Source organism: Fusarium solani (assembly GCF_023522795.1).
Source record: "Fusarium solani strain SB1 chromosome Unknown bctg00000001, whole genome shotgun sequence".
NCBI classification, from domain to species: domain Eukaryota; kingdom Fungi; phylum Ascomycota; class Sordariomycetes; order Hypocreales; family Nectriaceae; genus Fusarium; species Fusarium solani.
The window spans coordinates 2,792,249-2,815,977 of record NW_027072156.1 but is presented as its reverse complement, the minus strand read 5'-3'; the positions used below and the strand labels follow the sequence as shown (position 1 = coordinate 2,815,977).

The 23,729-nt window shown below is 55.0% G+C and overlaps 10 protein-coding genes across 10 annotated transcripts; 5 read left to right on the top strand and 5 right to left on the bottom strand.

Annotated features, from left to right (window-relative positions):
• Positions 1 to 705: 705 nt before the first annotated feature.
• On the top strand, positions 706 to 2,242 carry MRS44_002989 (uncharacterized protein; the record flags this gene model as incomplete). The annotated part of the gene is made up of 7 exons (XM_065623037.1): positions 706 to 753; positions 791 to 924; positions 1,227 to 1,258; positions 1,311 to 1,359; positions 1,413 to 1,479; positions 1,535 to 1,682; positions 1,740 to 2,242. The coding sequence occupies 7 exons, from the start codon at positions 706 to 708 to the stop codon at positions 2,240 to 2,242; spliced, it is 981 nt and encodes a 326-aa protein (XP_065479109.1).
• Positions 2,243 to 2,422: 180 nt separating this feature from the next.
• MRS44_002988 (uncharacterized protein) lies at positions 2,423 to 3,166 on the bottom strand (the record flags this gene model as incomplete). Its single annotated transcript, XM_046268276.2, has 2 exons — positions 2,423 to 2,470; positions 2,522 to 3,166. The coding sequence occupies 2 exons, from the start codon at positions 3,164 to 3,166 to the stop codon at positions 2,423 to 2,425; spliced, it is 693 nt and encodes a 230-aa protein (XP_046137101.1).
• Positions 3,167 to 3,886: 720 nt separating this feature from the next.
• MRS44_002987 (uncharacterized protein) lies at positions 3,887 to 4,937 on the top strand (the record flags this gene model as incomplete). The annotated part of the gene is made up of 2 exons (XM_046268277.2): positions 3,887 to 4,011; positions 4,064 to 4,937. 2 exons carry the CDS (start codon positions 3,887 to 3,889, stop codon positions 4,935 to 4,937), a joined length of 999 nt encoding a protein of 332 aa, XP_046137100.2.
• A 131-nt stretch (positions 4,938 to 5,068) lies between these two features.
• Positions 5,069 to 6,855, bottom strand: MRS44_002986 (uncharacterized protein; the record flags this gene model as incomplete). Its single annotated transcript, XM_065623036.1, has 3 exons — positions 5,069 to 5,484; positions 5,535 to 6,423; positions 6,829 to 6,855. 3 exons carry the CDS (start codon positions 6,853 to 6,855, stop codon positions 5,069 to 5,071), a joined length of 1,332 nt encoding a protein of 443 aa, XP_065479108.1.
• Positions 6,856 to 7,091: 236 nt separating this feature from the next.
• Positions 7,092 to 10,632, top strand: MRS44_002985 (uncharacterized protein; the record flags this gene model as incomplete). Its single annotated transcript, XM_046275263.2, has 6 exons — positions 7,092 to 7,122; positions 7,185 to 7,340; positions 7,399 to 8,031; positions 8,080 to 9,096; positions 9,149 to 10,174; positions 10,226 to 10,632. The coding sequence occupies 6 exons, from the start codon at positions 7,092 to 7,094 to the stop codon at positions 10,630 to 10,632; spliced, it is 3,270 nt and encodes a 1,089-aa protein (XP_046137098.2).
• A 198-nt stretch (positions 10,633 to 10,830) lies between these two features.
• Positions 10,831 to 12,975, bottom strand: MRS44_002984 (uncharacterized protein; the record flags this gene model as incomplete). Its single annotated transcript, XM_046275262.2, has 1 exon — positions 10,831 to 12,975. The coding sequence occupies one exon, from the start codon at positions 12,973 to 12,975 to the stop codon at positions 10,831 to 10,833; it is 2,145 nt and encodes a 714-aa protein (XP_046137097.1).
• Positions 12,976 to 13,303: 328 nt separating this feature from the next.
• MRS44_002983 (uncharacterized protein) lies at positions 13,304 to 14,883 on the top strand (the record flags this gene model as incomplete). The annotated part of the gene is made up of 3 exons (XM_065623035.1): positions 13,304 to 13,683; positions 13,737 to 13,850; positions 14,307 to 14,883. The coding sequence occupies 3 exons, from the start codon at positions 13,304 to 13,306 to the stop codon at positions 14,881 to 14,883; spliced, it is 1,071 nt and encodes a 356-aa protein (XP_065479107.1).
• Positions 14,884 to 15,313: 430 nt separating this feature from the next.
• Positions 15,314 to 16,401, bottom strand: MRS44_002982 (uncharacterized protein; the record flags this gene model as incomplete). Its single annotated transcript, XM_046280787.2, has 5 exons — positions 15,314 to 15,445; positions 15,507 to 15,577; positions 15,632 to 15,873; positions 15,945 to 16,251; positions 16,341 to 16,401. 5 exons carry the CDS (start codon positions 16,399 to 16,401, stop codon positions 15,314 to 15,316), a joined length of 813 nt encoding a protein of 270 aa, XP_046137094.1.
• Positions 16,402 to 19,804: 3,403 nt separating this feature from the next.
• MRS44_002981 (uncharacterized protein) lies at positions 19,805 to 20,250 on the top strand (the record flags this gene model as incomplete). Its single annotated transcript, XM_065623034.1, has 2 exons — positions 19,805 to 19,923; positions 20,013 to 20,250. 2 exons carry the CDS (start codon positions 19,805 to 19,807, stop codon positions 20,248 to 20,250), a joined length of 357 nt encoding a protein of 118 aa, XP_065479106.1.
• A 437-nt stretch (positions 20,251 to 20,687) lies between these two features.
• Positions 20,688 to 22,913, bottom strand: MRS44_002980 (uncharacterized protein; the record flags this gene model as incomplete). Its single annotated transcript, XM_046275259.2, has 2 exons — positions 20,688 to 20,876; positions 20,934 to 22,913. The coding sequence occupies 2 exons, from the start codon at positions 22,911 to 22,913 to the stop codon at positions 20,688 to 20,690; spliced, it is 2,169 nt and encodes a 722-aa protein (XP_046137092.2).
• Positions 22,914 to 23,729: the final 816 nt, after the last annotated feature.

Sequence of the window (23,729 nt, the reverse complement as noted above, 5' to 3'; positions counted from 1 at the left end):
CGCGCCGAGAAACGATGATCCTTGACAAGGGAGGAATGAGAAAGGAAGAAAAAAGAGGGAAAGATCACGACGGTCAGCCCGAAGAAGGGGTAATATCAGGAATACGAAAAGGTGGTTTCTGGTCTACTAGGGCGCCGGCCTGCCACACGAGCGAGAGCCAGCCAAAGGGATAAGACAGGACAGCTTAGAGTTCCAGATTTGGGGTAGTCCCAGAATAGGCCTAGCGGGTGTTGGGACATGAGCGGATAATTAATCGCCCGCCTAAGATGTGGCTTGGGCATCGGCGTGTCCTTGCGCTGCCATGACTTTTACTGTGTGTACTTTGGGTATTGTAGTGTCCATGTCAATCGCTTCAGAGCTGATTATGCATGGCTTTATAGATAAAAATTGATATTTGAGTTATCTATGTACTGTAATTTACGACAAGTAATCTACAAACAACGAATAACACATGCTGCCCCCACATCTGCACGCCGCTCATAACCATCAAGAAGTGGCTGTGGCTGGTACGTACCTTGGACTCGGCGCTCTGCAGTGGCAGCAGCCAGCTTGGCCGGGCACCGGGCGCCTGCCAGCCGCGTCCGTCCCGTCTCCATGAGAAGTCGCCTTGCGCTCCTCCTTCTTCTCTCCTTCTCACCAACTTTTTTTTTCTACACCACGAGAGGCTCTTTGAAACTCACAAGTCTCCCCAGAAATCCTTACAACATGGCTGATAAGATGGACCGTGGCCTTGACGAGATCATCGCCGAAACTGTAAGTCACTGCACCTGGGTTCTGCCGTCCACCGCAGTTCCTGCGTCGCGCTGCGCTGTCGGCAACAACTAACATCGCCACTACCAGCGCAGCAATCGGCCTCGCAACCAACGCGGCCAGGGTCGCCGGCGTGAGCCGCGCCAGGATTACCCTCGCGACGGCGTCAGAAAGGTCAGTTTGTTCCTGTCCCCGCTGTTTCGCCTTCTCCACCAAGCGTTACTGACCACGCCTATCCAGGTTGATCTATCCTCCCTCTCATCCTCCAGTGATGCCTCCTCGACCTCTACAACCCTCCTCGCAACTCGTCCTTCGGTGCTCGGAGCTTTTGTCGATTGAACGGCTTTCCACTCTGAGAAATCTATTGCTGACCAGAGCATCCCTCCCACATACAGTCCTTCCGAGACGAATCGCGAAACCTCGACAGGTAGCCGCACTCACACCTCTTGTCCTGTCCGGTTGCTGATTGGAGATAGTGAATGGGTCCATGACCGATACGAAGAGAACAGTAATACTACTCAGAACCTTTCTTGACGATTCCCCAGTCTCACCTTTTGCAGACAGTCGCAGAGGACCCGCTCCACGCCGGCGCCGCGAGTCTCCTGACCAGTAAGTCAGACGATCGACACGAACGAGGTTATTCCTAACAGTCGAACCTTTAGGGAGTCCAAAGGCTCAAAACTGCGAGTCGATAACATCCACTATGACCTCACCGAGGATGACCTCGATGTACGCGCATCCATTCACATTGCGATCAGATAATAGTTGCTCACTATGGTTGCAGGAGCTCTTCCGCAGAATTGGCACTGTCGTTCGACTTCAATTGCGATATGACCGCGCCGGACGATCCGAGGGAACGGCCTACGTGACCTACGAGCTGAAGGAAGACGCTCAAGAGGCGGTTCGACAGTTTGATGGTGCCAATGCCAACGGTACGCGGGCAATACTTGCTCTTCAAGCTCTGTGACATTTCTAACAAAAGCATATAGGACAACCTATTCGATTGACACTTCTTCCCAGTGGCCCTGCTAGAAACCCCTTCGATACAGCTGTCATGCCCAGTCGCCCCTTGGCAGAGCGCATTTCAGCCCCAGGAGACAGGGCGCGATCTCATTCACCGCACCGCCGGTACGACGAGGACGAAGCAGCTCGCAAGGGAATTGATAGATATGTTCCTGGACAAGGAGGTGACCGGAGGAGCCCAATGCCCCGGCGGCGCGGCCAGGGTGGTCGTCGTCCCGGAGCTCGTAGAGACGGTGGTGGCAGAGACGGTGGCAGAGACAGTGGCAGGGATCAGGAGGGAGGTCGTGGTGGACGAGGTAACCCTCGCACAAAGAAGACGCAGGAGGAGCTGGATGCGGAAATGGCGGATTACTTTGGCGGAGGCAACGCGCAAACCACGGAGCCATCCAACGGAACCGAGGCAGCCCCTGCCCAGGCTCAGGCTCAGGCTCCAGCCGCTGCGGTCGACGATATCGACATGATTGAGTAACCGACTCGTCATATTGTTGACGACGTCTGTCGTCTGATCTCGCCTCGACTATATACATGACCAGACTGTTTAGCGCATCACAAGCCGAAATCTCCACCTATTCTCACCGTTTCTCAACGATGGACTTTAACTTATTGCCACAGCTCGTATGGCTTATTGCAGATGGATTGGAGCTTCACCTCAACTTCCCTGTGTGTTGCGGCGACTCCAACCGTAGGACAGTTGTCCCTGGATCTGTGAGTCAGGTTGTGCCTTTGATACGAACGGCGGCTTACATACCCCAGCGAATGATAGATTACGGCCCGTAACAAGGCCACTGAAAGACATGTTGACGTCGATGCTCATGTTGAGCCTGAGGCTATTCCCGCTCGACCGTCTTTGTTGTTGGGGATTGAGATTTTGGCCGTGCATAGTGGTTTGCTGTTGAATGGTTCTGGTGCCGCGAGTTACGGCTCTGTTATTTCCTTGGGGTTGCTGTGTGGTTATCCAATGTGTGGTCTCAGATCGAGTCTGGACAACTGTCAATGGCGAGGATGGTGATGGATGTTTTACGGCGCGTCCAGTCGAACGTCTTGTCAACTGTCGGGGTGGTAATGATTCCACGCTGTCGTCGGAATCATCCGAGTCTTCTTCAGACGTCGTGTCCTGATCGTCGCTTCTTTCGTCGTCTGATAAATAGACGCTTTCCACGTCATCGTCGTCCCCTTCTTGGACCTCTTCATCTGATGATTCGACTCTCGTGGGTTTCGGTTTGGGTGCTGGTACTACTGATTCCGCCTCCTCAATCTCGTCCGGTCTCCGGGGGGCAAGAGAAGATATTGGCTCAGCCCGTTTCTTTTTTGACTTGGTGTCATTTGCTGGCTCTTGTGGGTTGCTCTGTGAGGAGGTTGCTGGTGTTGTTTGTTGTTGGCGAGAGGGTGCCATGATGTATAATAGATGACCCTTCTTACATGGGTCTGCTGGTGTGGTGTAGTGATGGTTTAAAGACGAAGTTTGTATTCAAGACGAGAATCAGGTTCTACTGTGTTTCTAGCTGCTCGCTAACTCGGCTCTGTAACCGGCAGGATGGGCCTGTCAAGTGTTCGTCATCATGGCATGCCGTTCGAGGCGAATCGGGCGATGGACGTTTCCCCGCGACGGGCAAACAGGGACGGATCCTGGGCGGGTGACGTCGCACACCACCAGAATGGATGGCCGGCCATGGCTTTCGATTCGCTTGGTGGTTGATGAAGACATTTGTTGACTAAGCCATCGCGATAACCTGATTTGTGTCAGAAGCCAAGAGTACTTATCTTTGATGTAGACCTCGGCGCATCGAGATGGTGTTTCTGATGCGTTGAAAGTACTATCCACATGTGTTGAGCTCCAATTGTTGCCAGTATCCAGTTGCTCAGATCAACACATTTCAGCTACATATTGCGCCATGTTCCGATAAGACTGAGAACAATGGAAAACTGATACTTGAGGGTGTATGCGGGTAATTCCCCGCTCGTGAACATCTCTTAACAATAAACTTGGACCTTGCATGAACTTGGTGATCACGTTTCCCTGAGACCGACATCATCAACTGAACGACATCGGATGGAACTTTCCGTGTCAACTCCATATTAATATTCATACGCCAGCGTGAATTGTCATAACACCATGTCAAGCAAAGACGGTCCCGTTGCCAAAATTGGACTGCTGTCCATTGGCGACATGGGTGCTGGCATCGCCAACCTGCTCGTTGCTCACAACTTTGCTGTTGCGACGAATTGCTCGGGTAGAAGGTAGGATATATCTACCACTCGGCAAGAAACAGGGAACTTACAAACACGACAGTCAAGATACCATTGATCGCGCCCGAGAAGTCAATGTGGAACTGCTCGAGACCGATGTTCACCTGGTGGAAGAGTGCTCAGTGATACTCTCTGTTGTGCCCCCACGAGATGCCGAGGCTACAGCGCGACGAATCGTGGATGCGCTCTCGCAGTCCAAGAGAAGAGAGGAGCTATACTTTGTCGATCTAAATGCAGTTTCGCCATCAAGTACGAAAGTAATCGCAGCGCTTCTCGAGAAATCCGAGGTACCCGTCCGCTTCATCGATGGATGCATCCTAGGAGGTCCTCCCAAGCGGACAGCTTCCACCGATGGCGGATCCAAAGTCTCCAGCAACGACAACTATTCCGACTGGATACGCCCAAGACTTCCCATATCTGGACCAGAATCTCTCTCAGCCCTGCCTTACGGCGATACTCTTGCTTCAGTGCTAAACATGAACCCCATCTCCCCCGACATCGGCGCCGCGAGCGGACTCAAGATGTGCTTCGCCGCCATGTCCAAAGGCTTCATAGCCATAGCTACTCAGTCATTCACAACCGCCCATAGCCTTGGTGTTGCTGATGTTTTGCGAGATGAGATGGCCAAGGGTCTTCCTACACACCTCGCGCTCGCCGACAAGACCGTGCCGAACATGCCGCCCAAGGCATACCGCTGGGTCAGAGAGATGGAAGAGATTGCCCACACCATGACCGAGGAGGGAGGATGGGGAAAGGAGTTGTTCCAGGGCGCCGCTGGTGTCTACAAAGACATTGCGGAAGATGAGGTGCTTGGAAGCGAGAAGGTCGGGAAGAGGAAGAGGGGGACGACGCTAGAGGATGTTGCAGCGGCAGCAGCAGAGGGATTGCAAAAGAAAAGAAGGTCAAATCAAGAGTAGATGGGGTATGTATTCATCAGGGTAGAGTTGGCAGCGGCGTCTAGATATTAGAAGGGGGAGTAATTACACATCTCAAGTATACACGTGCAAGCGCACCAAGCCAGAAACACCACGAGCCAGCCATCCAGATCCTACTCTTGGTTGCCGACAAAGATCCGAGAGTTTGGCACGTTGAGCTTCCAGTCATTGTTGTAGCCCGGCGTCGTCTCGGCGGCAGCATCCGACGAGGTGACAAAGATTCCTTCGTCTGAAAGCGCGCCAAAATGATTATCCAAGACGACCGTCTCGGACTCGGCATCTGTCGAGTCGTGGACTCTGCTGGCCGTGCCGAATACTACGCCAGGGGCAGGAGTACCAGATGCTTCCGTCGCTGAGGTCTCGGTCGACACGAAGAACTGGATCTTGGAGCCCACGGGGACAAAGTTGCCACCGTCCATGGCCTGGATGAACCTCTGCATTTCCTCCTCTTCAGATAACGCAAAGTGAGTCCTTTGAGGATCAAGTGACAGCAGGCCCTTCTTTGCACCCCAACCACCACCGCCACTCACTGCTCATGTTAGCATTTGTTTTGGAGTTGTTCAAGTAGAAAGGACGTACAGATCTGATATAGTCGGCCCCCTTGCCCGTACAGTCCATGTAGATGACTGGATGTCGAGGCTACCAAGTCTGTAATGTTGAGATTCTCATCAAACGTCTTCTCCGGATCTGGATCAGCAGAGCGGGATACATTGCTTCCCACTTGAGCAAACGTAGGGGGCGTGATGACAGCCCAGATGCCCATGGGCGACTGGACCAGGTTGGACTTCCGGCTGTGCAATTCGTCGACTGCTGGCTCGAGCTCATTCGAGGCAGGGACTGATTCGTCGTCGACATTGACCCGCCTTACAATGTTGCCAAAGCTTTCCGTCACCACACGTGGTTGAGTCAGGGGTACCAGGGGAGCCCAGATGCCGAGGTCCTTGATGGAAGGGAGCTGCTCTCTGAGTGGGAGAGTCACCTGCTGCCAGTGCTTTTCCATCTTCACCAAAAGCTTCGGAGATTCTTGAGAGAGGTCGTATCGGCTTGCAATAAGAGTCGACGTCTTGTGGTTCTGGAAAGTGGTATTGGTCAAGGGGACAGTGAGATGGGGGTTGCCGAGGTCGAACGTCAAAGCCGCAACCTTGTTCGCATCCTCCCTTGCCTTTGGAGGAGCTTCACTCCAGAGTTCTGGGAGGATAGAGTTGACAGAGCCGCGGAGGATGGACAGGCCCTGGATGGGCTTGTTCGCCGGAACAGGCGGAGCAACATGGTCAACCACAGCACCAAGAACATGAAACTGCTCCATCTTTTCAGAGCCCGAAAGAAGCTCTACAAACTCTGCCATGAAGCCATCCTCCTCCAACCACCGAGCATACTCTGGCGTGGCCAGAATGACTGCTGCGTCATGACGGCTAGGATTGGACAGCTTGATTTGTGGCTTCACGCTTTGTAACAAGGCAGCGAGGTCCTAGAATGAAGTTAGCTCATTGCAAATAGATGCTTTGTTCAGAGAAATGGCACCTTTTGTTTAGAGCCCAAGTTTACTGTGAAATAATTTGAGCCATTGCCTGTTGAATATGCCCTTCTAGAGCTGGCTGTGATGCTACACAATGTCCGGCTCGTGTGAGCTCTCAAAGCTAGCCTGAAGGCCATTAAGGCATAGACTGTGAAGGAACAGGGGAAAACAGAGTTCCAAGCACCAGTTTCAGCAGGTTTCAAAACAATCAAATCGACAGACAAGATCCCGAGAAACACAGCGTTGGAATACAGTCGTTCAATGTCAAGACGTGGGTGGAAAACATGACCACCAGCACCAGAGCTCCAGCCACATATGCACCGCCACAAACGCCACACTACGCGGGGTACAACCCACCTTCCGATATTCGTCCTGGATGCCCATGACTCAAATTTACAAACCAAACCGTCTTGAATCGTAGCAACGAGGCTCGACTCTGAGTCATCTTTGCTCTTTTCTCTCTATTTAAGTCAATTCCCGGCGTGCGACAGTGTCTGAAGCCCCAAAACAACGGGCTTCGCTCAGTCATCTCCGGCACGACGTTTAGACGACTCGCGGTTCAAGCACTTCGCGTGCGATCTGCTTCCCCGATACGACCCTTGACGACCACGCGAGTCACCATGGCGACAAACAGCGGCCGAGGAAACCCCAGTAAGGATGAGAATTGTGAATGGGGGCATGTTTAAGGTGTGACTAACATTGGAATCGTATAGTCGGCGCCAGCGAGGGCCTTGAAGACGCTACCAATACCCCTCCAGCCGTCCCCGCCGAGGAGAAGAAGAGCATCACTGAGTCTACTGCCCCCGTCCATGCCTCCGGCGCTGATGCCGGTGCCGAGGGCGGTGCCAAGGTGAAGACTGCCAAGGAGTGTATGTGAAGCCTCCCCGAACCGATTTCGACCCGAGATGGTCTAACATGATGGCGCAGTGGAGAAGGAGCGCAAGAAGGCCGAGAAGCAGGCCAAGTTCGAGGCCAAGAAGGCAAAGGCTGCCGCGAGCGCCCCCAAGCCAGCCAAGGAGAAGAAGCCCAAGGAGAAGAAGGTCGAGGAGGAGCCCCTCCCCGAATACGTCGAGGACACCCCCGAGGGTGAGAAGAAGCGAATCCGATCGTTCGAGGACCCCCATTTCAAGGCATACAACCCCATTGCCGTCGAGTCGGCATGGTACAGCTGGTGGGAGAAGGAGGGCTTCTTCAAGCCCGAGTTCAAGCCTGATGGCAAGGTCAAGGATGAGGGCAGCTTCGTTATTGTCCACCCTCCTCCCAACGTCACTGGTGCCCTGCACATGGGTCACGCTCTTGGTGACTCTCTTCAGGATCTCATGGTTCGATGGAACCGAATGCAGGGCAAGACCACTCTCTGGCTGCCTGGCTGCGATCACGCTGGTATCTCGACTCAGAGCGTCGTCGAGAACATGCTCTGGAGAAAGGAGGGCAAGACCCGACACGATCTTGGCCGAGCCAAGTTTGTCGACACTGTCTGGCAGTGGAAGGATGAATACCACAAGCGCATCAACAAGGCCCTGACCAGCCTGGGAGGTTCTTTCGACTGGAGCCGAGAGGGTAGGTTCAATACCAAGCATATATATAGGAGGTACTAACATGCGGCAGCTTTCACCATGGACGCTAACCTGTCCGCGGCCGTTACTGAGACTTGGGTCCAGCTTCACGAGGAGGGCACCATTTACCGTGCCAACCGACTTGTTAACTGGTGCACAAAGCTCAACACTGCGCTGTCCAACCTCGAGGTCGCCAACAAGGAGCTGACTGGCCGAACACTCCTCGATGTCCCTGGCTACGACAAGAAGGTCGAGTTTGGTGTCATTGTCCACTTCAAGTACCCCATTGAGGGATCCGACGAGCTTGTCGAGGTCGCCACTACCCGTATCGAGACCATGCTGGGTGACACTGGTATCGCCGTCCACCCCAAGGACGACAGGTACAAGCACCTCATCGGCAAGACTGCCATTCACCCCTTTATCGAGGGCCGCAAGCTCCCTATCATCGCCGACGAGTATGTCGACATGGAGTTCGGAACTGGTGCCGTCAAGCTTACCCCTGCCCACGACCCCAACGATTTCACCCTCGGCCAGAAGCACAACCTCGAGTTTATCAACATCTTGACTGATGATGGTCTCATGAACGAGAACGCCGGCCCCTACAAGGGCCAGAAGCGATTCGACGTCCGTTACACCATTCAGGATGACCTGAAGGCCAAGGGCCTGTACGTAGACAAGAAGGACAACGCCATGAAGGTCCCTCTGTGCGAAAAGTCCAAGGATGTCATTGAGCCTCTCATGAAGCCTCAGTGGTGGGTTCGCATGAAGGAGTTGGCCGAGCCCGCTCTTGCTGCAGTCCGAGACGGCCGCATCAAGATCCGCCCCGAGACTGCTGAGAAGAGCTACTACCGATGGCTCGAGGACATCAACGACTGGTGTATCAGCCGACAGCTCTGGTGGGGTCATCAGTGCCCTGTCTACTTTGCCAAGATCGAGGGAGGCGCTGGAGATATCCCCGAGGAGAAGCTCTGGTTCGCTGGCCGAACTGAGCAGGAGGCCGAGGAGAAGGCCAAGGCTGCCCTGCCCGGCAAGACGTTTACTCTTCAGCGTGATGAGGATGTTCTCGACAGTGAGTTGGCCTGAAAATATTCTTGGAAATTGAAAACTGACCGCATAAACAGCCTGGTTCTCCTCTGGCCTCTGGCCTTTCAGCACCCTAGGCTGGCCCAACAAGACCCATGACCTCGAGACCCTGTACCCCACATCCGTCCTGGAGACTGGTTGGGATATCCTCTTCTTCTGGATTGCCAGAATGATCATGCTTGGACTCAAGATGACGGGCGAGATCCCCTTCAAGGAGGTCTACTGCCACAGTCTGGTCCGAGATTCCGAGGGTAGGAAGATGAGCAAGAGTCTGGGTAACGTCGTTGACCCCCTGGACGTCATTGCCGGTGTCCAGCTTGACTACCTCCACGAGAAGCTCCTGCAGGGCAACCTGCACCCCAGCGAGGTCGCCAAGGCCACCAAGTACCAGAAGACCGCCTTCCCTGACGGTATCCCCCAGTGTGGTGCCGATGCTCTGCGCTTCACCATGATCAACGCCACCACTGGTGGTGGAGATATCAACCTGGACGTCAAGATCATCCACGGATACCGAAAGTTCTGTAACAAGATCTTCCAGGCGACCAAGTACGTCCTTGGAAGTCTTCCTCAGGACTTCACTCCCTCCAAGTCGGGTATTGCCCGCGGCAAGACTCTGGCCGAGCGATGGATCCTCCACAAGATGAACACTGCTGCCAAGGATATCAACCGGGCTCTTGAGGACCGCGAGTTCTCCAAGTCGACGCTCATCATCTACCGCTACTGGTACAACGAGCTTTGCGATGTCTACATCGAGAACTCCAAGTCCATCATCCGAGATGGTACCGAGGAGGAGCGAAACTCAGCCATCCAGACCCTGTACACGGCTCTCGAGGCCGCCCTGACCATGATCCACCCCTTCATGCCCTTCATTACTGAGGAGATGTGGCAACGAATGCCCCGGAGACCCGAGGACGAGACCAAGTCTATCATGGTTGCCAAGTACCCTACCTACACTGAGGAGCTTGACGACCCTGAGTCCGAGCGTGCTTACGAGCTTGTTCTGGGCTGTGTCAAGGCCACTCGATCATTGATGGCCGAGTACGCCCTCAAGGACGATGTCGAGGGTAAGTAATCAATCTTTAACTATCATGATCAAGGTGCTAATTCGTTTATAGTCATCATCCAGGCCTACAACGACACCTCCCTGGCTACTGTCAAGGAGCAGGTCGCCTCCATCAAGACTCTCAGCGGCAAGGGCATCAAGGGTGTCGAGATCCTGTCGCCTGATGCCACTCGGCCGGCCGGCTGCGTCGCCTACCCCGTGTCCACGGAGGCGGCTGTCTTCCTGCACGTCAAGGGCCGTGTCGACATCGACGCCGAGATCGCCAAGGCGCAGAAGAAGCTGGACAAGGCCCGAAGCAGCATCCAGAAGCAGGAGAAGATCCTCAACGACCCTGGATACCTTGAGAAGGCCTCGGACGCCATCCGCGAGACGGACCAGAAGAGGCTGGCCGACGCCAAGCAGGAGCTCACCAGCTTCGAGGAGACCATCAAGCAGTTTGAGCAGCTGAAGCTCGAGTAGACTAGACAAGACTCCTATACTAGACAGGGCATGGGATGTGCTTCTGCTATTGGATGACATGTAGAAAAAAGAGTAAAAGAGAAATGGAAATGAATGTTACGTTAAAGAGTACACGATATTAGTTCACTGTAACACTATCGAGTGATGATTTCATTATGTTCCCATTGAAACTATCCATACAAAAGCGTCATCCTATTATTACTGCCACCCTCCTTTCCCAGGCGCTTCCTCCTTTTCTCTCCTTGCCGCACCACCTCCACCGCGTACCGGTCTCGACTGCGCAGCCTCGTGTCTCCTCAGCTCTTCTGGCACCTTTGATATAGAGCTCTTGCTGAGAATCTGCTTCAGGTCGTACATGGTATCCGCATCCTCGTTGCCCAAGAAGGTGATTGCAACACCACTCTTACCGGCACGACCGGTACGACCGATACGATGGGTGTAGCTCTCGATGTTGGTGGCCATGTTGAAGTTGACGACGAGCGAAACATCGGGAACATCGATACCACGACCAGCAAGATCGGTAGCGACCAGAACTTGCGTGTGTCCAGCACGCACCGAAGCCAAGGCGGCCTCTCGCTGCTCCTGGGTCTTTGAACCGTGAAGTGTAACGGCAGACCATCCCATAGCCTTGATGTCTCGCGCGACAGCATCGCAGTTGCGCTTGATATTGACAAAGACGATGATGGGGGGTGCAAAGGCCTCGGAGGAGAGGATCTCCTGAAGGCGCTTCTTGCGGCGGTCCTCGCCCGAGACGAACTCGACGCGCTGCTCAACCGTGTCAACAGCCTCACCGGCGTTGCCGATGGTAACGACAGCCGGGCGGCGGAGGTACTTCTTCGCAATCTTCTCGACGAGCGGAGGCATGGTGGCCGTGTACATCATGGTCTGGCGGTAGCGGTCGTTGCCGCCGAGGTAGCGCTTCATAAGTTGCGCGTTCTCTGCGTCGTCCGTGTCGGGCTTCTCGTTCGACACGGGCAGGGCGTCGAGGATCTTGTTGACCGACTCCTCAAAGCCCAGATCGATCATGCGATCGGCCTCATCCATGATGACGTAGCAGCACTGGCCGAGCACCAGGAGTCGGCGCTCAATACAGTCCACCAGACGACCGGGTGTGGCGACGATAATCTCGGCACCGTTGCGAAGGGCGTATGCTTGTTCTTCGAGGGAGTGACCACCGACAATGCTCACACAGCGGAAGCCGAGGGGTTCGGCGAACTTCTTGGCTTCGGTCTCAATCTGCTGCACCAGTTCTCGAGTCGGGGCGAGGATGAGGGCGTACGGGCCATCGTTCTTGTTATGATCCTCCAGGGGTGGTAAGTCAGAGATGTACACCAGCAGCGGCAGAAGGAAGGCCGCTGTCTTTCCGGAACCGGTGACAGCGACACCGATGAGGTCGCGAGCCTGGAGAGCGATGGGGATGGCAGCTCGCTGAATGGGCGTAGGCTCCTTATAGCCGACCTGGTCGACGACGCTGAGCAGCCGAGGGGGCAGATTCGACTCGCGCCAGCTGCGCATGGGGTTAGGGATCATGCCGCCCTTTGTCGCAATACCAAAGTCCTCCTTGAAGATGCGCCAGTCGCGCTCGCGCATCTCATCCAGCGACTTCTCTGACCACCGCTTGCCCAGACCTGTACGGTCCGCCCGCTGCCGGGCCTTGTCGCGAGCTCGGAAGAAGTCCTCCATGAATCCCTTGGCTCGCTCCTTTCCGTTCTCCGGGTCTCTCTGCTCGATCATCCTCGCGCGCTTGCGAGCTCGCTCTTCAGCCTCCTCGTCAAACTCGCCACCGACGCCGGCAAAGGATCCATTGTGGTTGGCGCTCTGTCGCGTGTATAAGGGATCGTTGTCGCGTGATGTGTCTTCGTCGGCGTCCCATTCAAAGTTGAACTTTCTCTCCGTCGTGCGCATCCGCTTCTTCTTTGCCGAAAAGTTGGACTGTTGATTTACTTCGGGGCCGAGATATCGTGATCGTAAAAGAGACGCCTCGATGTCCTCTGCTGAGCGCTTGTCCACGGTCGCCTTGTCCCCCTTTTTCCCTTCGCGCCCTCTTCCACGACCATTCTCCTGGTTCATGGCCTTGGGCCCCGTGGGCACCCGCGAAGAGGAGCCATTCGTCGTTTCGCTAGGTGTCGATGATGAGCCGTTTGGCCGGGCGGCCCATTTCTGTTCATCCTCGCGCCGTCGTTGAGCCTCCTCTGCAGCCTTGCGCTTCTTGTCTTCCTCTTCCTTCTTGGCCTTTTCAGCTGCCAGTCGCTCTCGTTGGGCCTTGGGGATGAACCTAGGCTTGGCAGCGGCGGCGTCTGCTGCCTTTTTCTTTCGTAGGATCTCTTCGATATCGAGAGGCATGGTTTCTGTGTGTGTCTTGAAGATGAATAGAAGAAAGAGGGAGAATAAGAATCAAAGCAGGCACCTGCCCGCCACTGTAAGTGATGACTGATGGCTGATTGAAATGGATGTTGCTAGAGTTGGCGAGGCTGTGGAATTAAGCATTGGAGGCTGCAACCCATCAACCAATCATGGCCCGCCTGTCAAAAGTGGGTCCACACTCGAAAACTTGGGACGTCAGCCTCGACATGATCGATCAATTGGAGAGGCCCTCAAAGTCAACTACTCCATCTCGAACCGACCCCTTCCTCTCCCCCACGGGACATGCGATTGACCGGCCCCTAGCACAATGGCATCCCCATCGCAGCTCATCCAGCTGGCAAAGTCGCTGCCAACGCCCCTGCAGCGCTTCTTCGCCCGATACCCCCCCGCCGCCATCGTCCCCGAGGGGAGCCCCAAGACGCCCTCCCAAGAGTCCCGGCCGGATCCCTTCCGCTTCTACAGGCACCCCGTGACGGGCAAGTGGCAGGACCCCGTATACTCGCAGCGCCGCCAGGCCGAGCTGGTCAAGATGGCCCGCGAGCACGGCGTCGAGGACCTGCTGCCCGACACTCACAAGGGCACCGAGTACCGTCTTGCTCACCGGGTCGAGCACGGTCTCAGGGTGAAGGGTACTGGTGTGGGACAAAAGGTCAAGGGTCACATCCACGAACGACACATGATTGCCAAGTACGAGGCCCAATTGCCAATGCCGGAGTGGACAATTGCTAACAGTGGCCCAGGATGGAGCAGAGGAGAAAGGCTATGTTGGATATGCCCAGCCTCATCAAGCGCTGGAAGAGGGCAAGTCATTGTACTTATCGCAACTCCGTTCATCATGCTAACTGCTGTGACAGGTGGGCAAATATGGCTGGACAAAGTTCCCCAAATAGAGGAGACGACGAGAGATGGAATGACCTGCTTTGGCGTACCTGTACATGTACCCGTGTATTATTATGTACAAGAATCTCTGCAACAGTCTCAAGCAACGACTTTACGCATCGACAGAAGCCGACTCTTCTTTGGTGACTTGTGCCATATCATGAACCAACCCTAGTGCACTCAGCTCCCCAAGGATCCAATACTGGATAACTGCCAGGCGAAACACTGCATACGGCAGCGCTGAATAACTCCATTGCAAGCTACAATGCTAACAAGCATTCACGAAAGCCAATGGCTTGTTTCCTTTCAACATCTTGTTGGACATATCCCCGTCACGTGATATCAAGATGTCTAAATCCCAAGATTTTCAGATTCAAGACTCACACAATCCGCCATCTCCACTTCCTCATATCCCAATGTTTGCCTCATAGACCAAGATCAACCTCCATGGCATCTTCTACAGACTTTTCCGCCGTCTCCGGCACAGCGACGCACTACCAGGTTCTCAATCTGACAGCAACCCTCCTCGACACCCAACAAGACCCCACGCCCCTCATAAAGCGCGCCTACCACCGCGCCCTCCTCCGCAACCATCCCGACAAGGTCGCCGCCTCAAACCCTTCCGACTTCTTTACCGTTGACCAAATCACCACTGCTCTCAATGTCCTCTCCAGCCCTTCATCCCGGGCTGCCTACGACACTGCTCTACGTGTATCTCGCCCTGCTGGTGCTGCAAGTCGAGATGCAGCCTTTCAGACAGGCGTAGAAAACGTCGACTTGGATGACCTCGCCTTTGACGAGGATAACGAGTGCTGGTATCGTCCCTGCCGCTGTGGAAACGAGAGGAGCTATGTGTTTCGAGAGGCGGATCTGGAGGAAGTCAGTGACGAAGGGGAGTTGGTGGTTGCATGTCTAGACTGTAGCCTGTGGCTGAGAGTTCACTTTGCTGTCATGGATGTTGAAGATGATGAGACGCCGCCTTCAGATGATATCAACAAAAAGAGTTGACACCCAAAACATCCCACAAGAGAAACACCCATGTTGTTTGTGCATTGTCATTACTGAAACTGTAACAGCCTACCTTGCAGCTACAACCCATGACCGGAGCCATGGTTCATGAGACCCCTGCCGAATGCAACATGCCTCGAGGCTCAACATCCAATCCCATTGTCACCAATCATGTATCATCGTGTATTGAAAGTAATTTTAGTATTTTTATTGTCCAGACGGTCAACGCATTAAAAGTCTAAAAGCAGAACGTCCAAGTGCTCTCCTTAAGACCCCTGCCAGCCCGTTGGTGGAAAAAGCCAGCCCCTCCATGGTGCTTGTCTGTGTACCGAAACGATGCCGAAGCTCTTGATCAAAAACGAGGTCTTCCGTCCACTCCGTAGACACCAGCCCACCTGACACCTGCATAGACCAATCATACTTTGTCACTCTACTCGGCCTTGGGCTCCTCAGCCTGGGCGGCCGGGGCGGGGGCGTCAGCAGCAGGTGCGGCAGCCTCCTCCTTGGGAGCCTCAGCCTGACCAGCAGCAGAGGTCTCGGCCTCAGAAGAGGTCCAGAGGGTCTGTTTCAACATGTTAGCCATCACCGTCGTCATCGAGAGCCAGGTATTGCGGGAAACGTACAAGGTTGTCGCGGAGGAGCTGCATAATAAGCGTGGAGTCCTTGTAGCTCTCCTCGCTCAGGGTATCAAGCTCTGTACGATAAGAGTCAGCGGCGGATCAAGACAACAGTAGGCACCAAGACATACCAGCAATGGCATCGTCGAATGCCTGCTTGGCAAGGTGGCAAGCCTGGTCGGGAGCGTTGAGGATCTCGTAGTAGAAGACGGAGAAGTTGAGGGCGAGACCAAGGCGGATGGGGTGGGTAGGGGGCAGCTCGGTCTGAGCGACCTCAGTAGCAGCCTTGTAGGCCTCGAGGGACTTGTCGGCAGAGTCCTTGCGGCGGTCACCGATGGCGAACTCGGCGAGGTAACGGTGGTAGTCACCCTTCCTGTAGGGCTGGGTCAGCACATGACGGGTTGCGGTCAAGCGGCCGGTGGTGGCCATCGTGGATGCGCCTACATCTTGTGGTAGAAGACCTTGGACTCGCCGGACTTGGCAGAGGGAATGAGGTGCTGGTCAAGGACCTCGAGGATGTCGTCGCAGATCTTGGCAAGCTCGGCCTCGATCTTCTGTCGGTACTCCTTGATAAGGGTGACCTGAGAAGAGTTGCCCTTAGACTCCTCCTTCTGCTCGATGGAGGTGACTATGCGCCAAGAAGCACGGCGAGCGCCAATGACGTTCTTGTAGGCGACGGACAGAAGGTTTCGCTCCTCAACAGTGAGATCGCGGTCCTCGGAGGCGACAATCTTCATGTTCTCGACCATCTCTGCGAAAGGCGCGCGCGCCCAGTGTCAGCGCGCGATCGATAAAAAAGGCAGGCAAGGTCGATTGATTTCTTCGACATGCAACACATACCCTCGTAGCGCTCAGCCTGCTCAGCAAGCTTGGCCAGGTAGACAGCATCTTCGTGACCCATTTTGGCGGTGTTTGACGACTGTGGTTCCAAAGCGAGTTAGTAAAGGGGGTGCTGTCAGACGAGAGGTAAACAAAGCGGTGCGGTAGGTGGGTAAGTAAAAAAAGGGCAAGCGCAAAGGAAGCGAAGAAAGAATCGAACCAGCGCGGATTTGCGAATGAGTCGAGGCGGCGATGAAAGATGACGGAGCGAAGTGACGAGGGGCGACGGGTCGATGGAGTTTATGGGCGATTGAAGAGGGAGAAGCAGTTGCGCGCCGCCTGTTAGTGCGTGGCTAGAGCGAGCGAGCGACGAACGACTCGGTGAGGCTCCCCGCTCTTGCTTGGCCCGTCAGTGGCGGGGGGGTTTCAAACAGCTGCTCCTGGACAGGCGCGGCAGCAGGGGACAGGACAAGCGATGCAGCGTCTGAGCATGTAACCGTACGCCTTGTCGGAGAATATCGTTGACGATGGAGATGAGGCTCCGTTGTTCGCGGTGGTTGAAGGCGTCGAGGACTCCAAGGGGCATTTGATGGGTGCGTGTTCTCCTTTCGCTGAGGGAGGGGGGCAATGACGACAGAGGGGGGGCAAAAGGGCACAACAACAACACAAACAAACAGGTACAGGTGCAGCGACAGACAGGCGCTGCTGCTCAGGGGAGAGGAAAGGGGTCAGGACGAGGTCGCAAACATACCTAAAGTCGGGAATCTGTAGGAGTGACGTGAAGGAAAAGGGGAGAATTATCAAAGGTAAAGCTGGAGAGCTCAATCAAGTAGAAGGTGACTGCACGGGGGGAGAAGGTGAAAAAAAGAAGTAGTTTTGCGGGACGGCGGATGGTAGGTAGGTAAGTTAGGTAGAGGATCCAAGTCCAAGTCGGGCTTCGGGGGTTGTTGGGGGATTGGGCAAGTTTTGGTTGACGACGGGCGGGAGTGAGCGAAAACGTGGAGGCATCGAAGACTCAGTGCCCTGGAGCTCCATTGCCCCCTTCCTCGCAGTGCTAAGCACAGGCAATCAGTGAGGTGCCTGGCCGCGGTACGTACCCTCAAGGAACTGGCAAGCACTGCCCACCAGCTGTCGAGTCGAGGCCCACTGAAGTTCCAGGGCGCCCCTTCGCCGTCACAGTGGGCACGGCCTGTTAGTGGACGGGATGCAATAAGGCATTGTTGTCATCGCCTGGATCCTCCACCTCAGCCTTGACGAGACTGCCTCAGCTGCCCATGGCAAGGCGTGGAATGAGTTCCTATTGACAGCCTCACGTGCTGGATAAGATGCCCAATTGGCAGGCTGCCTTTGCAGATCCTACCTGGCTATCAATGAGTTGCAAGTTGTCCAGCTTCACTTCTAACGGCAGCACAGTATCTACTCAACCAACATAATCAAGGGCCCAATTACGATCAACAACAATCCGCCCTGGAAAGCATAGTGCCCTTATCAGTCAGTCCCTGCAGCCTCGCCAGCCCCCCGACCCGAGACTTTCGAGACAATAGACCAGAACCCCTCCCTTCCTCCCTCGAATGCTTGACCTGACTAGACCCGATATGAGCCGTCATGTTGCGGAACGACACGTCAACGGCTGAGCAACGAGCGGCTGGAATTCCCAGGAGTGAAGAAACGAAGCACAGAGAACAGCAGCGAAACGAAACGATGGATGGATGGAGGGGCCCCCAAAATCGTCATCACCGTCATCGTCATCATCGTCATCATGCGCCCAAATTCGTCTCACAGAATCCAGCGCTGGTGACCCCCCTTCATCCTCCCCTTGGCGTGCCAGAGCGGGCGAGCAGCCACACAAGTGCCGACACGAGGCTCGTGGGACAAGCAATACAGTCCAAAATGGCCGACCAGCGATGAATGCGACGTTTATCATCTGCACACCCTCCACTGAAAACTGACAGCATCTTGCACGCCTTTTTAATCACCAACCGTCTCCATGTTATTCGTATTCTGTCCACCCTGATACGGGCTGAAACGGCGATCAAGCATGAGGCGCTCTGCTCTCCTCGCTGCCTGTGCCACTTCAAACGCAACCAACGTTGGTTGGGCCGTGGCGATTGACTCATCATGCCCAAAGCTGCCTACAACGACAAAGAGCGTGATGCCTCGCCTCGCCTTGCCTCGACCTTTACAATAGGTCAGCTGGTCGGCGGCGCAACCTTGTTTTCTTATTCACAGTTTTCTCAAGGCGTACACGTCTCGTCTGTGGAGCAGACTTTGGCCATGAATGGCTTGGATTATTTGGAATGCACAAAGGCGGAACCTGCGAAAAACTCACTTACAAGACAGCATGAACCTTCATCAAACGTCTCTCCATCAGACAAGACGTGCCCATCATGGGGGCTCGATAACATTGCAGCCGTCTGCCCGAGCTGCGCGCCGCATGGCGTTGGTCTGTTTTGCAGGGCCCGCTGACGTCGTTGCCACCACTTCAGCTGGGAAGAAACATGCCCATGGATCCAGAAACACCAACAACTGGACCGCTTGTAGCTCAACAAAGGGGAGAATTTTGATAAAAATATCTTGGTTTTGCAAGAGCTTGAGGGCCTCTTTTGAGGAGTTTTTATCATTTTATCAAGAATCCCGTCATCTTCTCGTCTCTTGGTGCAATTGATAGACTGCGTCTCTCAAAGTGCCTCTTAGACGTGTGCTACCCAATCAACACTCGAGGTCAACCAGCAACACCATGGTCAATGGGTGTCCACCTGATCACTGAAGTCCTGGGCAAGGTGAGAGATTGTGTGCCATCCGAGGCCTTTTGCAGCAAATATCTGGTGATCTCTGCCTGCCTGCCTCTGCTTCCGAACCGGCTATCTAGCCTGTCAGTTTTATTTCCCTCCGCACCGCAGCCCCATCACCTGCTCCATACGCGGTACAACTCCACGCCACCCGCCCCGTCACCTGAGAGGAGGCGTTCGTTCTGTTAGCGATGGGTGCCTCTGCTGGATCATGAAGTCTTGACTTTAGCGGTCTTCTTGACCATTTTCTTTCTTTAGGATCACGACGGGAATTAGCAAAACTTTACAGAATAGACAAACAAAACGTCCGTTCACTGCAGCCTTACAGGGAACCCTAGAAGCGATCCTGACCCTGGCTGCTTGAATTCTTCAATCCCGTAGGCTCACTCGTCCGCGCTGACAGGCTCCCAGATCCGAGCTCCCAAGCGGACGGGGCCGGGATTTACCGCCAGCCGTGCGACCGTCTTAGCAGGGTACCTGTGAAGCCGCCGTGAATTATCATTCTACAGATGTACCGCCCTATGGCCCGAAGCCTGGCCCGAACCCAGACAGCTCGCTGCTCATCAGATCATCCGGCCAATTGCTCTCGGCTCTTCGCAACCACTTCTCCAACCTTTCCCCACGTCATCGCTACACACACAAAACGCCTCTACCTTCACCCTTCAACCTAGTCTTTCACAAGACATATCAACAACCATGCTCCGAACAACTTTCCGCCAGACGGCCACCTTCCGGCCCGTTCGATGCTTCTCGACCACCCCCCGCGTCATGACCGAGGGTGCTACCGGTGCTCCTCCCAAGACCGGCGGTCCTGGGTAAGTTCCCTTCCTCCCTCCGGCCGCGGATGGATTTGCATCAATTCGCATCACCAAGACATCAATTGATCCTAACCTCTGTCCCACAGTGACGCCTTCCAGCGACGAGAGAAGGCCAACGAGGACTACGCCATCCGCCAGCGCGAGAAGGAGAAGCTCATTGAGCTCAAGAAGAAGCTCCAGGAGCAGCAGCAGCACCTCGAGCGCCTCTCCAAGCACATGTATGTCCCCTCCAACCACCCAATTGATGCGCCAGGGGACCCCTTTACTGACTTGTCCGTCAACAGCGACGAGATCACCAAGGAGCAGGGCGGCGAGCAGAACTAAACCTCTCAATTTTTCACATCTTCGTTACCGGAAAGGTCGGGCAAAGCTTTGCGCGGGGAAGCCACTCAATTGCGAGAGATTTTATTTCAGCTCGTCAAGACAACGGACACCAACCAACCAAACACAATCACACGATCGTCGTCGACTCGATGGGATGGACATGATATTATATGAAATGACACATCATCCAGAGGTTCCCTTTTTCCACAGTCTAAACTAGTGTACAAGAAACATTCACGCATCCGCGCACTCTACAGGTTTCCGCATCGCATCGCATCGCATCTCATGTGTACCTCCCACGTCTCATCTCGTCTTGATTGCTCTCCAACCATGTCTGTCTGTCTGTGTGACTTGGTCTTCCATCTTGCTACTACAGAATTACATAGAGTCCTTGCCCAAACTCCATTCCCAATGAATTACACTCGTCCTCCTCCCGCTTATCGTCGCCCCATGTACGAACGATAGAAGCTCTCCGCCGCATCATTATCCGAGCTGCCGTAGTGGCTTCCAAGGTTGCTGCTCGACTTTTGGGCTGCCGTCACCTTGGACTGGAGGGCCGAGGCATTAGCATCGATCCACTGCAGCTGTGTGAGATGGCCGTTGAGAACCCGGACGATCTGGCTCAGCTGTATCGTTTGGTTAGTAACTTTGCTCACCCTTGACCATGGGGGTATGAAACTTACAGGGTCCTCGGGCTTAGCACCCTTGTTAAGTGTGCCCGAAATGTCATTGATCTCCTTGACCATCTTGGTGAGGTCCCTCGACTTCTCATCCAATTGTTGCATCAGCTTCTCCGCGAGCTTGTATGTGCGCTCCCGCTCCTGGTCAGGACCTGCCAACTGCTCGCCGGGACCAAGCTGCTTGGCAAACATGTCCTGGACCTCCGACTCATAACGATCAAGCCAAGCCTCGAGCTCATCCTGCTGGTTCTCCACAGCCGCAAGCTGTCGCTCAATCTCATGGCTTCTTCGCTCGGCCTCAAAAGTATCCAGGTACAACTTCTGGATCTTCTCGCCGTTGTCTACGAGGCTTCTGTCCCAGGTGGACACAGTGGTAGCCTGCTCCTTGAACTCCTTCTGGTACTTGGACAGATCCGAGGCCCATCGTGTCACAATGTCCTCCATGGTCTTGTTCTTGAGCCGGGCCATCTGTGAAGTAGGTCCAGTTGTGGAGGCACCTAGAGCGCTGGTTCCGTTCTGAGCGGCAGGCTTCGCTGCGTCCTTGCTGGCGTCTGTAGCCGTGGCCGCCTTGGCTCCGAACAGGCTGCTTGCTGGCGCTGCGGTTGTCGTTGCCGCAGTTGCAGGAGCAGCTGTAGTTGCAGATGTCTGAGCCTGGGTGGTGGCCGGTGTTCCAAACAAGCCGCCCGCAGGCTTGGGCGCCGTCGACTCGGTAGAAGGCTTCGGGGCGCCACCAAAGAGACCACCCGCGCTCGAAGCCGTTGCTGGAGCCGCCGTGGTCGCAGCTGCGGCTGTGGTTGCAGCAGGCTTGGCGCCGAACAAACCTCCAGCAGTCGCAGGAGTCGAAGTGGTGGCAGCAGCAGATGTTGTTGCCGCGCCTCCAAAAAGCCCACCAGCAGGTGTCGAGCTCTGGGCAGCTGCCGCAGGAGCCGCGGGCTTGGCACCGAACAGGGTTGAGGTAGTAGAAGGTGTCGAACCGCCTGGTTGGGAAGCGGCTGGTGCAGCTGTCTCGGTCTTTGCGCCACCGAAAAGTCCACCTGATGACGGAGCGGTAGTGGAAGCTGGGGCACCGCCGCCGAAGAGCCCTCCAGAAGGGGCGCTGGCGCCAGACTGGGCGCCTCCAAAGAGACCGGACGAGGCTGTTGTGGTTGTGCTGGGCTGAGCGGGAGCCGAGGTGTTCGCCGGCTTCGCTCCAAAGAGAGAGGGTGTGGTAGATGTCTGAGCACCTGCGTTTCCGAAAAGGTTGGATCCGCCAGGCTTCGAAGAGTCCGCAGGTGGTGCTCCGGCTGGTGTCGTCGATGGCAGAGCAAAAGTTGGCTTCGCAGGGGTCGCATTCGGCGCGGTGGAGGCTGCCTTGTTTCCGAACAAAGAGTTACCAGTGCTCGCAAACAGTCCAGACGCCGGGGCAGCTGAGGTGGTGGCTGCGCTCTGTGCCTGGGCGGCATTGTTCTGTCCACCAAACAGACCACCACCACTGGCAGGAGTAGTAGTGTTAGCACCACCAAATAGGTTACCCGCAGGCTTGTTGGCAGCGTTTCCGTTGTTTCCAAATAGCCCTCCGCTCGCAGGCGTGGTCGAGGTGGTGGCACCTCCACCAAACAGTCCTCCAGTCGCAGCAGTTGTCGCAGGAGTGGCAGAAGAAGCACCACCTCCTCCAAAAAGACCGCCCGATGAAGGAGTCGTAGAAGCACCGCCGCCGAAGAGCCCGGTTCCAGTCGAGGCCGGTGTGGTAGAAGCGTTGTTGGTCGCGGAGCCTCCAAAGAGACCTCCAGCAGGCTTTTGCGCCGAGGCGCCAGTTTGTTGACCAAACAAACCGCCTGGGTTGCCTGCGGGTGTAGTGCTGCTACCAGCAGTGGCACCTCCAAAGGAAAACTTGGGTGTTCCCGCCGCAGCTCCGAATAAACCACCCGAAGCCGGCGCGGTGGACGTCGTGTTGTTGTTTGGCGCGCCCGAAGAGCCGCCTGTGCCTCCAAAGCTGAACGACATGATGGCGGTTGGAGGTTGAGGATCAGCTTCCTCGCGTCGGGGGAATTGTCGATCGCAGTATCTCTGATGCGTTCACGTGATGCTCGGCGCCTTGAAGACGAGGTTCCTGATGGCCGACAAAGAGACCTGGGATGTCAGCGCGAAAAGTTGAGATGGGAGAGGTTCTTGTCGTCGATGGCAACGGGGTGATTGAAGACGGACCTTACAGCACATGGGAGCTTTTTTTGTGGGGACGCGCCTGAACCTCACCACTCACAGTTGTCTAAGGAGGTGCCTGAGCTAGTCTGTTTCTAGCCATCGTCTTAGTTAGCTCTTTGATGCAGGGACCGTTTTAAACGGTGCCCCCGGCGAGCCTACAGGTTAGGTACTTGTAGTACATCCAATGCGATCTCGGTGAGAAGGATAGAGTCGTGAATCTTGCGTGATGGCTCCATGTGAGCTGTTCGATGAGACACGTGAAATACATTTTCACGTAGAGTGTGGATTGCGAGTACGAGCTTGCGGCATTCCTTGTGTGTTTGTTATCTTGATATTGATGCTCTGAAGCTGGAAAGGGCCCATTCCGCCAATGATTGCAACGGTGTTCTTTGAGGTATACCCAAGCTTTAATAGAGCCATCATACACACAAGGCGGTGAAGAAGAAGAAGCAAATTCATCTGCATACACATAAGAACAAGCCCGTATGATCATTTTAAACGTCCACGCAAAGAACGGTGTGCTCGGCAAGGAATAGACCAGGCTTGCGAATGGATGAGGCGCGCACTGTAAGTAGCCCCACGTGATGTACCTATGCGTTGGAGTGGGCAAGCTTCCAG